Here is a 15,052-nt window from a genome sequence, read left to right on the forward strand (position 1 = left end):
ATGGAGCGTTAGGCAGAGAGAGAGGTAATATTAACCCTTGTCTTGCGCGGATGCAGGGTGGCACTGAATGCTTCATCCATTTCCGATAGCCGTTTCGTTAGCACTAGTACCTGACGATCTGGCTCCAATATATCATCCTTTGAGCCTACATAGCTGTTGGTTTTGACGCTCGACTTGGATCGCAAATAATGGAAGCATTGTACGCGCACCTCTAGATGCAGTACTAGCAGGCACGTGTTGGCCAACTCATCGAATTCCAATGCCAGATTAGTCATTACTTTGATGGTGCCATCCTTGATCGCTACGTTTGCCGCACAGTCTGCCGCTGCTGCATTCAAACCGTTGACCAATGGACGCCTTAGCTCGTTGGCAAACTCCGAGACGCGACAAGAGAACCATTCCATGCTCTCCTGCAGTATAGCCAACTCCTTGAGCACGCTTATGTCAGCCAGTATCTCCTGCTGTGTTATGCCACCCTCTCCCAAATTGCTGGTTAACATTTCGGCTTCGCGTATATTACGTTGCTGCACCTGCAGCGGACTCTCCTCCTCGGACGGCTCAAAGTTTCCACGTTGCAGCTTGCGCGTATGGCGTGCACGCTGGCTGGAGGTCTTAAGATCCGTCCAATTGGGCAGCGTTCTGCAACAGGGAACAAATTTCGAGTTAGTTAATTGTCAAGGCGAACTTAATTGAAAGATGGCTACTTTAAAAATCGACTTATATCCTCGTCCTTTAACCAGGCCACGCTGTAGATGCGCTTATCCTCCGAATCCGGTTGTACAATACCCCTGTAGGCCGCCTGGCATATCTCGCGATAGGCCTTGAGAAGCGCACACACCATCTTGAGCAACTCTTCCGAGTAGCAAGGCAAATCTTCAATTAAATTTTTGGTCTCCACCAGCCGACGCTCTACCATGACAGTGGACTGCAGCAATGGCCGAGATAAATTTAAGCTTTTCATTTCCTCGGGCGTTATAATGGCACGCCAGGCATCCTGATTCTTTGATAGTGACTCAATGGTCAACTGCAAATTGCGATTGTGACCCTTGGATAGGAATGTATCCTTTATATAATTATCCACAAAGTCGTGCAGGCTACAAGGTTGCCTAATAAATGATATAGATAGATAGAGATATAAGTGAGATAATGATGTTGATGATATTAGAATTGTTAGCTAACCCTGGCTTGCACTTCATAAAGTTCTCAATTTCTTGTATGTAGCCCATTATTGGGAGATACACCTTGGTGATCACATTCTGATCGGGAGTGCATATTAACAATTTCTCTCGTTGTTTCTTCTCATGAGGCAATAGGCCAGTCAAAGAGCCCTTGCTGCTGCCAAGCAGATTGACAACCAAATTGTCATCAACAGAGGCATCTGAAGCATTGCGTCGATGCTCCTTGAAAGGCTCATGTGTGCTGTTGCTGTTACTGCTACTGTTCACATTACCGTGCGAGGACTTGTCAAACTTGAACATGGCCTTTTTCGTGCTAGCCGTTGAGAATTAAAAAAGGTTTAGGTACAATAAGCTATTTTGTAAGAGCAGATAACTAACCTTGGAACTTTGCGCCTTAGAAAGTAAGAATTAATATTGTTTATAGGTTCCACAAAGCCCGTTTGCGAGCTCTCGTCCGCCGATGCATTTTGTATGTCCAAATAATCCGTAAGCAGCAGTTGCAACTGTGATAAAAAGAAAAACATTTTAAAGTACAGCTGTTGCTTTTTTTTATAGTTATACTTACTACTGACTGCGCCTGAGCCCAAAAGTCGGTCAGATCGTAGGATTGTGGTCCCACAACAGCATACTTTTGACCCACAGCCAAATAGTTTTTTAGCAGCAGCGTATGTGTCTTGGCAATAGCTTTGAATTGCTTGAATATGATCTCCAGGAGGGTTAGCAGCGGATTGTTGGCACCTGCACTAGCTTGCAGCGTACCACCCGACGCCAGCTGATGCGTCGTCTGTCGCACAACATTTAGCAGCTCCGTTTGAATTTGGACGCGCAACGTTTCTAATGAATCCGGCACCTTTTGCAGCATGCCAAAACATTCCACAATGATGGCAATAAAGTAATTCATGCTTAGCTCCGGATCAATAAGATCGGCGTCCTCAATTATCTCCGCCTTGTCCAGCTCAAAGCCCTGAGCCATTTCACTCAATGCCTTGCGCACGCGAGCATTTGCCTCGATGCGATCCGTGGAGCGTCGTGCGCCAATGCCACGCGTGAAACTAGAATTGAGGCGACTCGAATTGCTGCGCTGAAAGGCTTCATTGGCAGAGTTCTTGTACACCTGCGTGACAAGCTCCTCGTGTAGGCGATGATATAGCTGTTGCCGGCGCGTTTGCAAATCGGTGCGCAAATCGGACAAGCCCTCGACGCCTGCCAATGGTCCGTTGAGCGTGGCCAGAGCATCCGTCAGTGCCTTGCTGGCATGCAAGTACTGACGTTTCGCCGTGTAGCTGACCACACGTTGGGGCACTTTCCGGAGCTCTTGACTGCAAAGCGAAGCGTTGTGAATTTCTCTTAGATTTCGTTCCAAGCATTTTTGACTTACATTTGCTCCAGCATTTCCAGCACATACTTGTGCTGTACAGCGTCCGTCCACATCTTCTTGAGCTCATCGCGACGGCACTGCAGGAGGCGCTTGCAGGCGCCCAGATTCTCTTTGACTGCGTGTATACGCTCGCGACTGGCCGTCACCTCTGTGGACACCTGGCTAAATAGTGGCAGTACTTGGGTCAGCTGCTGGTCATGTCGCGAGACAAGCTCGTTTAGACGCAGATCCGAACGTTTGAATTCCTGTTCGATTTTCTGCTTCTCCTTTTGCCGCTCCTCGGTGGTCTCGCTGAAGCCCAGAGACTTGATGACGTTGACGAGAAAGCCACAGCTGGCGGACTGCAAAAAAACAAAAACAATAACAAAGCACAGGAGCACACGCCCAGTATAATTAATATTTGCCACTTTTTATTATCAAATATCAAAGAGGGCGTGCAACAACAAAAACAACAACTACAACATGAGACCGCATCAGCATTGGTGTCGTCATCAGCTTCTTATAAGCGGCTTTTTCGCCAAAGAATGTTACACAGCGTATTTTGTACGACTTTAGGTGATTGTAAATTGTTTTTTATTACATTATATGAACAATTTAGGGTTTATAAAGTATTTTTAGTTTTGTCTTGAACAAATGTACCTCATCTTTTCCATATTTAACGCCTCTGGGTGGCTTTGTTGGCGGCGGCGCGTCCATGCAAATGCGTTTAAAGTTAAAGTTATCCGAGAACGTTTTCTTTACTATAAACGAATTTATTTTAATTTAATTTATTTTTATAACATTTTGTGTTGCAAGTGTTTTGTTCTTTATTAAATGAGTTGCAATAACACTGTTATGGCAGCCCTGGCAGCCAGTGTGACCATAAAAGCCTAAAATAATCAAATGTTGCTTGACCTTAAGGCACATGCTGCTAGCGAGTAACACGCCAATAGCAACATGAGGCTGAGTGAGCAAATTCGCATACACGCTGAGCTAATCAGTAAAAACTATCAACGTAACGATTACTTTTTTGCGCATTGATGGAAATACATATGACAAGAGGTTGCAGTCGGGAGCTCTCGACTAGGGGATACCCTGAACCCTCTTATTACAACAACAAATGTAGAGCGCGCAACGCGCTCGTTCCCTCGCATCACACCTCTCTACTTGCCGCCGTCTTTACTCAACAGCCACACCAAAAGTTGATGAGAAAAAGCGAATTAAAATAGCACCACAGAATATAATACAATCGCAATTGCAATTAGACCCTTTTTACGCATTTTTAATGGGTCTGTGTGCAGTTCCTGTTCAAAAACGATAACAAACGATTGTATTAAAACACAAATCGAGACCGCAAGTGATTTGAAAACATTCCGTGCAGATATTTGATTTCAAATTTAAACTTTATTGTTGAATGGTGGCTACAGCTATTGTTGAGTGCTTGGATTATTTTTGAAATTGATGTTTTAAGCATTTGCTTCACACTAAAAAGCCAATATCGCAAGCGTTGTACTACGAAAAACTCTTAAGCGCACAGCTACTACAATTTTTGGTGCATTTCTTTATTGCTTTATAATTTGATTAACGACATTATATTTATATTTTGTGTGCCTGATTGGTTTCATAAATACTTTAAATATTCAGCTTAATGCTGTGGTGCTTTGAACTTACGCTATATAACAATTGTATATAATTTTAGTTATTAAAAACAGCATTTCTCTACTGTTTGAAAATACATGTGTAGAAAATATACTGGAAACAAGGTTAAAATGGGAGTGATACGGCATTTTTTCACTTGAGTTTTCAATTGCTTAGGTACAGTACTAATCGGAGGTATTACATAGATGATTGCTTGTACATGGTCGTGTGTATAAGAATTGGTTAATGACAAGTCTGTCGAAAAGTTCGAACAATTGAAGCTTGAGATATGATCGTATTTCTTTTGGTTCAACAGGTGGGTCGTTGGAAATTACATATAAGTTTTTGTTACTCGATATTCGAAACAATAACTAATTAAAAAGTTCCTTTAAAATTCATGTTATTCATTTGGTTAAAAAATAATACGATTGCATCATGAATGATTGTTTGGCCTCTAGTTTTACAAATTTTAACATTTTCGTCGCAGTTTCTTACGACTTTGTTACTAAGTTACGTAATTAATTTAAATATGCGTTGTGTTTAACTTAGTTACACTACTCAAAGCTGAACATTTTGCGCCTGCCCTTGCGTGTAACGTTGTGTAGTTTGTCGATTACTCCTTTTTAGGGGACTCACTGTTCATAATGCTGAGGCGACGTATATTGGGCTTGTCATAGTCCTCCATAGAAATGCCTCGCGATAAGCGGCGCTCAAAGGAACCTGAGCTGGCAGTAGAATAGGAGCGTCCGCGATCTACTCCTGGCATTACGATCGAAGTAAGCAAGCCTTGCCCCTTGCAAAATAGTAGTATTGATTGAGCTACCTTCGAGGGCTAACAATGAAACGTAAAGTGTTTGAATTTGTTGTCCATAATCAGTACATTTGCAAAATAGACTTACAGCATCAGCCAATACATCGCCAGCACGTTCAATTTTTAAGATGGTCACGCGTTCCTTTTCCACATCGCGATGCAATTTCTCCACCATGGAGGCATACGGGCTGAGCATGCCTGTAATTAATATAACATCAACTTTGCAGCCTTTGAGCGTAAGATCCTTGCGACTAGAAAGACAAAAAAAATTAATCTGGATTGCGAAATCATTTTCCATTATTTTGTTTACATACTTCATAAACGCCTTGACATAGAGGCCAACGTTCTTGCTATTTAGGGAGCGGTGCAAACGCTTTTGATATTCGGCCACTATTTTGTCCTTATCTGGGTTCTCGCCAACAATTTGCTATGTGTATAATTTGTTATGATTGTGTTGTTTGTTGTGCAGTGTAAGTAAGCAGAACGTTTGCATTAGAAAATATTTAACTTGGTGGCAACGCTACAACATTAAGCTGACAGCTACAAAACTAAAGCCATGCAAACTACAAAGCATGCAAATAAATATAATAGTGGACTAAATATAAGTTAATTTTTTGTATTTTCATTTTGGCCGATTTCTTTGCTGGAGGAGGTTCTACGTACCGAGGTCTAAAAGAAAAATGATGAGAAAATAATAATAAAATAAATATTAATATACATGCTTTTCGAAGGACCTAAAGCTGTTTAAGTTTGTTCAAATTTGTGAATTGAAATGTTTGGAGACTATTAAAAAGAGCGTTGCTTCAAATGGAGAGCTAAATAGAGCTGAAGAGACTTGTTTATTAGACTGTAAAACTGTTTACCTCCATGACCTGTAGTGCCAAGTAAAACAGTTCACAACATAAAATAGACAAAAAATAAGATAAAGTACATAAATACAACATAGCACTGAGAATAACCACACAGTACAGTCAGACACATACACACACACACGCATTCACACTTACAGGGTCACACATATTAGAACAAGGTGGCAACTTGAACTGCGACTACTTACATGTCCAAATTTGTGATACATCAGAAAGCTCTCAGCCGAATGGGCAACCTCGTCGCTTTTCCAGCTAATGAACTGCAAATGCGAAAGGGCGTTACATGTATTAATTGCATACCAAAGCGCACATCCGCACCTTGTTCCTAAAGGACTGCAAAACACTAGCAGCACTGCCCGTGGCATTGATCAGGATAAGACCCAGCGCACGACTGGGATGGGCGAGCCCAAAGCGGGCCAGCACATTTGCCCCAGCCCCCTCGCCCAAACCAATTACGTATTTCACGTGCAGATAATCCAGCACCGTAACCAAATCTTCGCCCAGTGCCTGCAGCGATGGAAAGGGAAAGCCATCGGATAGTGCTTCGGCATTGTCCGCATGGCCGGGCACATCAACGTGTATGAAACATGAGCGTTCCTTAATTTCTGTCATGCACGGGCTGCTAACAAATTCCTGAAAAGAATTATCTGCCAAAAAAAAAGCCGTATGGGTTATGTCGACTTGCTTGTAATTGGGATTAAGCTTTGCTCTACATACGATTGCATCCCAAATCATGCACGGTAATAAATACAGCGCGTTTCTCCTGCTGCGACAAGTCGCCCTGAAAATTGAAATTTGCAAATAATTGAATTCAATTTAATTAATTAAATAGATTATTCTAGATATTTGAATTTGTATACCTGCACGATAACAGTCAAGTCGCCGCATTTTTCCGTGCTTATATTGTATTTCTGAAAATCCCAAAAAAAAAAACACAATTAAAAAATTATTTAAATATGCGCTGCGTTGTTAACGCATTAATGCCATTTCCAGAGCAGAAATTAAAATGTAAAAGCGGAAAACTAAAAGGCAAATCATTTTCACGTTACCATTTAAACAAACTCAAGCGTGAAAAATGACGGGCATGAAATGACCAAAAACTAGGAAGATTAGGTGTCTGTGAGCTGCTGAAGATTAAATACCCTAAATACGAATTAAATTGTATTAATTGGAATCGCTCATCCGATCTTAATCCAAATATATCAAACATTTTCTTCTTCACTTTTTTTTCAATAAATAGAATCTAAAATGTGCATTTGTGCACTGAGACAACTTGCTCGCAATCCAAATTATGATATGACGAGATTCTCTACTGAATGCGATACCCTTCAGGTAGGGTATTAAAAGCGCTGGGGATTTATGCACAATACTTTGTACAGGCAAAGCGACGCTGTTTGTTTGCTCCTGTCGTAATGGGAGTTTCCTGCTTAACGTTACGCGTTTTAAACTGAATTTTAAACAATCGCAAAAGTTGAGCGTTGTGCAGCTAGGCAAAATGAAAATTGACGAGCAAAATGTGAGTCAGTTTACAAAACTAACCTTTAACTGAGTTCAAAATTGGTTTAATACTAATTAAAAAGTTTGTAATGCAATGTAATCGCGATAACTTCGCAATTTACCCTAACACTAATGGCTTTTAAATTCTTCTTAAAAGAAAATTTAAGCTAAAGTCAAATATATTCACAATGCCTCCACAGAATACCAGACCGAGAATCCTTTACACACGAGCAAACACACACACACACACAAAGCACTTATTGAGATTGAGCGAAACTATAAAAGTGTCAAAAGACCAGACCAAAGGGCAGTGCACCTACCACCCATTTCTAGGGGCTCTCGGCGCACAATTTACTTAAGCTCCCTAATGTGCTCTAAAGTGTTTTTTTTTTTTGAAAAGCCAGTAAATATATCGAGATAGCTAGGTAAACAAACGTGTAGTATGTAAATGTGGCAGCGACTTTTAATAGCATTTCTATGCCGAACTATCGAGGGTCATCGGATAAAAATATATTCAAAAACTATAAAAATAAAGGGTAAGGGTATGCAAAGAGCTGCAGTTCATCCTGTTTGCCACATGCAAATAAAAAGTTACGTTTTGCAAATTAAAAACATAAATAAAACATGTAGATGCTGGCGCTTGGGGCTAGCGCCGTGAATTTATATAACTTTTTCACCTCAGAGCCAATAAAAACACTGACCGCCGAACATAAAGATAGACTCAGTAGCAGGTTAATGCAACTAGACGCTGCCACGCCCTTAAGGCGTACAGCATTGGATAGCGGGGGGAAGGTTTATAGCAGAGAGCTATGCAAACAAACAACAAAACAATGCAAATAATGGCGCTGACAATGGCGCTGGCTATGGCGCTGGAAATGGAATTAGATCTGGGAGTGACGTTGTTGAGGCCCGCAATGCTAACCGGGAATTATTGCTGAATAAACAACATGAAACTGCGCGCATTGTCGTCACAAATCAATTGCAGTAAATTGAGCGTTTGAAATATGAGAAACAATTGCTCAGAGCGCTTGGAGAACTACATTAGTGAATAATAGAGCTGATTGCTATGACAGCTTATTAACGCATTTTGCTATAAAACTGTGCACACAGGGTTGCATTTGTAGAAAATGTGCAAATTAATTAACTAGTACAAGCATTTGGTCTAAGCATGACAGCTCTTAGCTATGAACAGTGTAATCAGCAATCAACGTATGAGCTAGCAAGCAGATATTTTCACTGTAGTTACTTTATGTGACGAAGGTGCACGTTAGAACGGGTATTCGTGAAATTCCACTCGCAAATGTGGAAAAATCGAGAATTTTGTGGGGGACGCTTCGCGCTCAAATTCATTTTTTCACATTTTCACATTTTTCGCAATATCTAGACGCGTTCCGTGGAAAGTGAATTTTAAGGAATTTTTTGTTTCAATCTTATGTGCATCAATCTTATTGTCAAAGCTTTACATAAGAATATATGGTAAATTGGAGGAAAACATTTGTATGAAAGAAGTTTGTTTAATTTGCAAAGCTTTTGAGTGCATTGCTTTTATAATATGCGCGTCACGGGCAAGACCGGGCTATACCCGCTTATATATAATAAACATATATACAATAAAAATGTAGGTGATTTTAATCTTTTGCACGGAATCATGCTTGTATATTATATATTTAAACTAAAAAATACCTAGTTGTTTGTTATTGTATAACATACATCTGGTGGCAAAATGTAAGATCCTTGCTATGACAACTATTAAACTATGCTGCTGTTTAAAAGCAAGAAGTTTTTTGTCCAATTTAATTGCCAATTGGCAATTGCTAAGTAATGTTCAGTCAACCGATCAAGAAAAACAATCAAACGCAGCTTGCTATACTGCATTAAGTTCGCATAGCAGACAGCAGACAAAATCCATCCACCGGGTAATGCCATAAGAAGTGTTTATCAATAATGAAATTGGCAATAAATTGCGCCGCAGAGCTGATGTACGAGCATCTGCCGCCTGACTGACTGCACTTCACGACCTGTCAATGCTCAACTGCTTTATTCTCTACCACCTCTAACCACCTTCACGTGACGCAGTCAATATGACGTCACGCGTTATCGTTGAGGTTGGCGCATTGGATGATGGATGTTGCGGTTACCGAGAGACTGTCGCACACATAAACAACGTAGAGCTACGCTCCTTCGACCGCACATGTCGTATACGTAATGCGAAAAACTATTTTGACCATGCGACACTTGATGAGGTGTCTTTCGACTATTTATTTTCGTGTGGCTTTCTCTGTTAAGCTACGATTGTAAATTGCAGTTGTTCACTTGTACTTTTGTATTTTGCCTTGGGCGTTTGGTTCTTATTGCTTCTTCCACCTGAATATTTTCATCAATCAATTACAAAACAAGTAAGAGGTTCTAGTTGGGAGTTCACGACTAACTAATACCCTGAACCCTCTTATTCCTAGACCAAATGCAGATCGAGCTGGCAGGGTTCGAACTCGCGACAGACTACACCAATTTACAGCGCCACACTAATAATTAAGCACCAATGAGAAAAAAACGAATTAAAATAGCAGCATAGAAAACAAAACCATTTGAACTATTGTTGATAGAATTCGAAGCAGACGCGCATAAATGTGTGTGTGTACATATATACAGAAATTCTAGTGATTTGCGCTAGCTTGAGACAAACTTGATCTACGCATGACCTAGTAGGACCTACAGCTACAATTTCAAATCTCTAGCTCTTATAGGTTCTAAGATCCCTGTGTTCATACATAGAGATGGACGAACAGACGGACAGGCAGACGGACATGGATAGATCGGCTCGGCTGTGGATGCTGATCAAGAATATATACATATACTTCGTCTTCTTCTGCCTGTTACATTCATTTGTACAAACACATTAGATCCTTTTTACCCATTTTCATTGAGTTCTGGGTATAAAAAGACACTTGGCTGAATCGTTTGATTTATATTTCATTTAGCTTCATAAGTATTTGCTTGTTTGCTGTTTGCTGTGCTTAACGTTAACGTTTATGTTTATTGCTGTAGGGTGCGCATTTTAATTGACTTCTCAATGGTTCAATTTTAAAGGAATTGTTTCCGTTGCACTTGTGCATCTTTCAATTGAGATACACAAGTTTTTTACAATTTGCTTTGACGTGAACTCGCTTAATTGGCATACGCTTCATTAAATACTAAAGGAACTGCTAATTGGGATATGCCGCGCATTACGCGTAGGTGTGGGAAAGCCTTGAGCCCGAAGCACTGGCAAACATGTAATTTGTAATCAGATATAGGTTTTCACAATTACAGTTGCGTTCAAAGGACATTGAAATTTCAGAGGTAAGGAAATATTATTACTGAGCACTATGATACATAAATTGAAAACCAATTAACAAAATAAAAGAGAAGGTGGCAAATTGTGTTTGTAAAAAAATAATATTTTAAACCAAATATATTGAAATTTTGTTGTAATTTTGCTCAATCTTAATGATCTAATGATCTTAATGATCTAATTAATTTTTTCTCAGATAAATAAATGATAAATGGTCTGATCTGGCCCATTTCTTATAGTTATCGAATCGCTCTTAATGCAACGCTTGCCGCAAAATCACAGCCCATAGATTTGCTGCTGTCTAATCAAGGATGCCAGTTAAATCAAAAACCTGACCACGTTGTCGGCTTTCATGTCATGAGCACTAAGCTAGAGCTATTCGATTATGACATTTGAATAGGCGCACCATGGACTTGGTGGGCGCTTGTAATGATGCAGAATCACGGCGTGAGGTGTTGGCCTCTGGTCCTGCAATATGAGAAAAGCGCAGCCAGGCAGGAGACAGGCTATGAGAAAGTAAAAGCAAAACTGGCAACGTCAACGATTTCAGAAAACCGAAAAAAAAAAAAATATAAATATGCCAGTCAGGGACCGAGCAGCATCGGCAGTCGCTACCAAAAGGCGAGGCACCAGCAACATCAACAGCAACAGGAATGAGGTCAATGAGTTGACACGTACACACAACACACATGCAGCTGGAACCTTCAGCTGGTGCTGTAGGGCAATGGCTCAACTATGTGCGAAGCCCGTCTCACAATGCCCACAGCCATATCGCATAAGCAAGTGATACAGTTTTATGCATGTTTGCCAGGCATTCGAGCATCGTAACTGCAACAAAAGGCGACGTTTAGTGGTTCAACATAACATAAACCTATGTGTGTGTGTGGCTATGAAATATGTATGAATATGCAGCAACTGTTGTTGTGTGTGTTGACAGCTGGCCAAAAAAAGGAATCCCCATTAAAACAAGCGAACCAAAAACAAAACTCAAAACTTTTTGAACATGAAAAAGCAATTGGTATTATATATATATATATATATATATATATATATATATAGTGACATATCCATAGTCGCACCCACCCTTTAACATATCTTAGCACATAAGCATAAGCACAATTATAAACATTTCTAATATTGTAAACAAAGAGCCTGGTGATAACATCGACATTGGTCAAGATCAAACTGTCCCCCTTTGGTAGACATAAACAATTCACCCTAAATATCACGCCACTGTCAATGTTCCCATCAGAGTACTATCCCACGCATAATTGCTGACGCAGCTCAAACTTCACTCAATTTTGACTCAAACTCTCTCAAAGCGAAGTTTGCTAAGCGACCGCAACAGTTAGATAAATCAGTTCATATTCGGGAAGCAAATCTGAATGTACTCAACAAAAGTAGCCGTTAAGTGAAAATAATAAATTGAAATATATTTTTTTATAGTAACCTAACGTGTAAAACTTAATTGGCGCAGCCGGTAGGATACGTCGGGAAAAATTAAAGATCGCTAAAGGATAATTAATTCCCAGATCTAACGCACAATCGCGACCGAAAGTGTTGTCGGAGTGTAATAAAAATTTTCTCGAATACGTATCCGCACAAGAACCTTCGGGTCATTAGTAGCTTAATAATATTGACCCTTTGGGCAATAAAGCTACTACAGTTAATAACGACTGGCTTTGCATATCGTTTGATCCCTGCAATACGTTATTACTGAGTCTTTTTAAGACACACACACAAAAAAAAAAAAAACATTTGCACAATAATCCATCACAAACTTTAACTTAAAATAAAAGTGCAAAATCAAAGAACAATAAAGTTCAAACCTACAAACTCAAAACTATTCAAAAAAAAGTGTATTACACCAAGATGACAATGGAATTATCAGAACAACACCTCAACCAGGCCCTTTCACAACTTAGACAGGTGCCAAGCTTTGACGGATCAACGGATCAACTAAACGCCTTCATTAAAAGGATAGATTACATCCTACACCTGTATCCAACCCGAGATGTTAGACAACATAGCATCTTATACGGAGCCATCGAATTGCAAGTCACAGGAGATGCTCAGAGAATATCACAAAGGACAGCAGCCAACACTTGGCAGGAGCTGAGAAACGCATTGATTGAAGAATACAAAGTGCAGACACCATTTGAAGAACTCCTTCGACGCTTATACAACACGAATTACCAAGGAAACGTCCGTAAGTTCATCGAGGAGCTCGAGAATAAATCTTTTGTTATTTTAAATAAGTTAGCACTAGAAAATATACCTAGCAATACAACCCTTTATACAAATGCTATGAATAACACAATCAAAGATGTTATTACAAAAAAATTACCAGATAGGCTTTTCATGATGTTAGCCAGACACGACATTACGTCGACACAAAAACTAAAGCAAGTAGCTCAAAGAGAGGGATTATATGAAAATAGCGTTACTGAAAAACCTAAAAATAATAATGTTCAGGGAAATCCAAATAACAATCGTAGGAACATGGGAAATTATCAGCAAAATGCTAACCCAACCACCATTTCAAGTGGCTATTCCAACACGAATCAGAGTTATCACGCACAAAATAAACAGCATAATAAGTCCGAAGACAATCAGAAAGCTCACCACGAGTTCCAACAGAAATTAAGTCAAGGTAGATACCAAAATCCCTTAAACTACCAAAATCAGTCCCATTCACGCTTGAATGCACCAAACCCTCCGACTAAACGTCAAAGAGATAGTAACAGTGGGCAGATGAAAATGGATACATCCGAAAATTTTCATCAGCAAGCCTCGGAACAAACAGAAGAAATCCATTCATAAAATTGATTATGAATGACGAAGTTCTAAAATGTGTCATCGACACAGGTTCAACCATAAATCTAATGAAAACAAACCGCTTAAATTTTCCAGTTTACAACGAAACATTAAAGGTTCACACCATAAATGGTGTTATTGAATTAAAACAAAGTATACGATTAGGAGCAAGCAAAATTTGTCCGAGCAAACAAAAATTCTATATTCACGACTTCTCAGAGCATTATGATGTTCTGATTGGGAGAGAATACCTTGAGGCATGTCAAGCAAAAATAGACTATGCACAAGGATCCGTAACCTTAGGAGAATTTAACTTTTGTTTTAGATATAACGACGAAGAGGTCGAAGAGGACATGACCGCACAAGAGTGCCTTGATCCACCCTCAACAGAGGACAGACCATTTAACTTCGCTATTAATAATGAATTAATAGAAAACAATGAGTTTAGGCTAGAGCACCTAAACTCAGAAGAAAAAGAAAAAATAAAAAAAGTTTTACATGAATTTCGTGATATCCAGTACCATGAAGGTGACAATTTGACTTTCACTAGTACAATTAAACACAAAATTCTAACAAAACATGAGGACCCAATTTACAAGCGTCCATACAAATATCCTCAAATATACGATGAGGAAGTAAATAAACAAATAAGCGATATGATAAAACAAAATATCATACGTAAATCCAAATCCCCTTACTGCTCACCAGTAATAATCGTTCCAAAGAAAAACGATGCATCTGGAAAGCAAAAGTTCCGGTTAGTCATAGATTACCGCAATCTCAATGAACTAACTATTAATGATAAATACCCTATCCCGATCATGGATGAAATATTAGACAAACTTGGAAAATGTCAATATTTCACAACCATTGATCTAGCCAAAGGCTTCCACCAAATCCAAATGGATCCTGGTTCAATACCCAAGACCGCATTTTCGACTAAACATGGCCATTACGAGTACACTCGCATGCCATTTGGTCTTAAGAATGCACCTGCAACGTTCCAACGTTGTATGAACAATCTCTTAGAAGATTTAATTTTTAAGGATTGTCTGGTCTACTTAGACGACATTATTATTTTTTCCACTTCATTGGAGGAACACATTTTGTCGCTACAAAAGGTATTTAAGAAGCTTAGAGAAGCTAACTTAAAACTACAGTTGGATAAATGCGAGTTTATGAGAAAAGAAACTGAATTTCTCGGTCACATCATCACAACTGAGGGTATAAAACCAAATCCCAACAAGATACAAGCAATTGTCAAATTCCCAATTCCAAAAACCCCAAAAGAAATTAAATCATTTCTAGGATTATGTGGTTTCTATAGGAAATTTATACCAAATTTCGCTAATATAGTAAAACCATTAACACTTAAATTAAAAAAAGGAGCAAAAATCAATATAAAAGACAGAGACTACGAACTAGCGTTTGAAAAGCTAAAAGTACTCATAACATCCGACCCAATTTTAATATACCCTAACTTCGAAAAACCATTTTCATTAACTACAGACGCGAGTAATATGGCAATAGGGGCCGTCCTTTCGCAAGAGCATA

The 15,052-nt window shown here is 39.4% G+C and overlaps 1 protein-coding gene across 6 annotated transcripts in view; it reads right to left on the reverse strand.

Annotated features, from left to right (window-relative positions):
- Positions 1-15,052, reverse strand: part of LOC6630511 (exocyst complex component 4) — a 34,305-nt gene that overhangs the window by 567 nt on the left and 18,686 nt on the right. For 4 of the 6 annotated variants that reach the window (XM_002053419.4, XM_070206761.1, XM_070206762.1 and 1 more), the window contains 14 exons: positions 6,714-6,764; positions 6,571-6,634; positions 6,172-6,500; positions 6,042-6,113; positions 5,299-5,411; positions 5,073-5,235; positions 4,810-5,005; positions 3,196-3,296; positions 2,557-2,897; positions 1,744-2,497; positions 1,557-1,681; positions 1,180-1,491; positions 705-1,106; positions 36-639 (listed from right to left, as the gene is read on the reverse strand). In XM_002053419.4, the coding sequence (XP_002053455.2) occupies positions 36-639; positions 705-1,106; positions 1,180-1,491; positions 1,557-1,681; positions 1,744-2,497; positions 2,557-2,897; positions 3,196-3,296; positions 4,810-5,005; positions 5,073-5,235; positions 5,299-5,411; positions 6,042-6,113; positions 6,172-6,500; positions 6,571-6,634; positions 6,714-6,764 (3,627 nt within the window). Of the gene's footprint in view, positions 1-35; positions 640-704; positions 1,107-1,179; positions 1,492-1,556; positions 1,682-1,743; positions 2,498-2,556; positions 2,898-3,195; positions 3,297-4,809; positions 5,006-5,072; positions 5,236-5,298; positions 5,412-5,474; positions 5,654-5,811; positions 5,857-6,041; positions 6,114-6,171; positions 6,501-6,570; positions 6,635-6,713; positions 6,765-15,052 lie in introns of those variants that run through there. The other 2 variants (XM_070206764.1, XM_070206765.1) reach the window with 2 other exon arrangements.

Source organism: Drosophila virilis, chromosome 2 (genome assembly GCF_030788295.1).
Source record: "Drosophila virilis strain 15010-1051.87 chromosome 2, Dvir_AGI_RSII-ME, whole genome shotgun sequence".
Lineage (NCBI taxonomy): Eukaryota > Metazoa > Arthropoda > Insecta > Diptera > Drosophilidae > Drosophila > Drosophila virilis.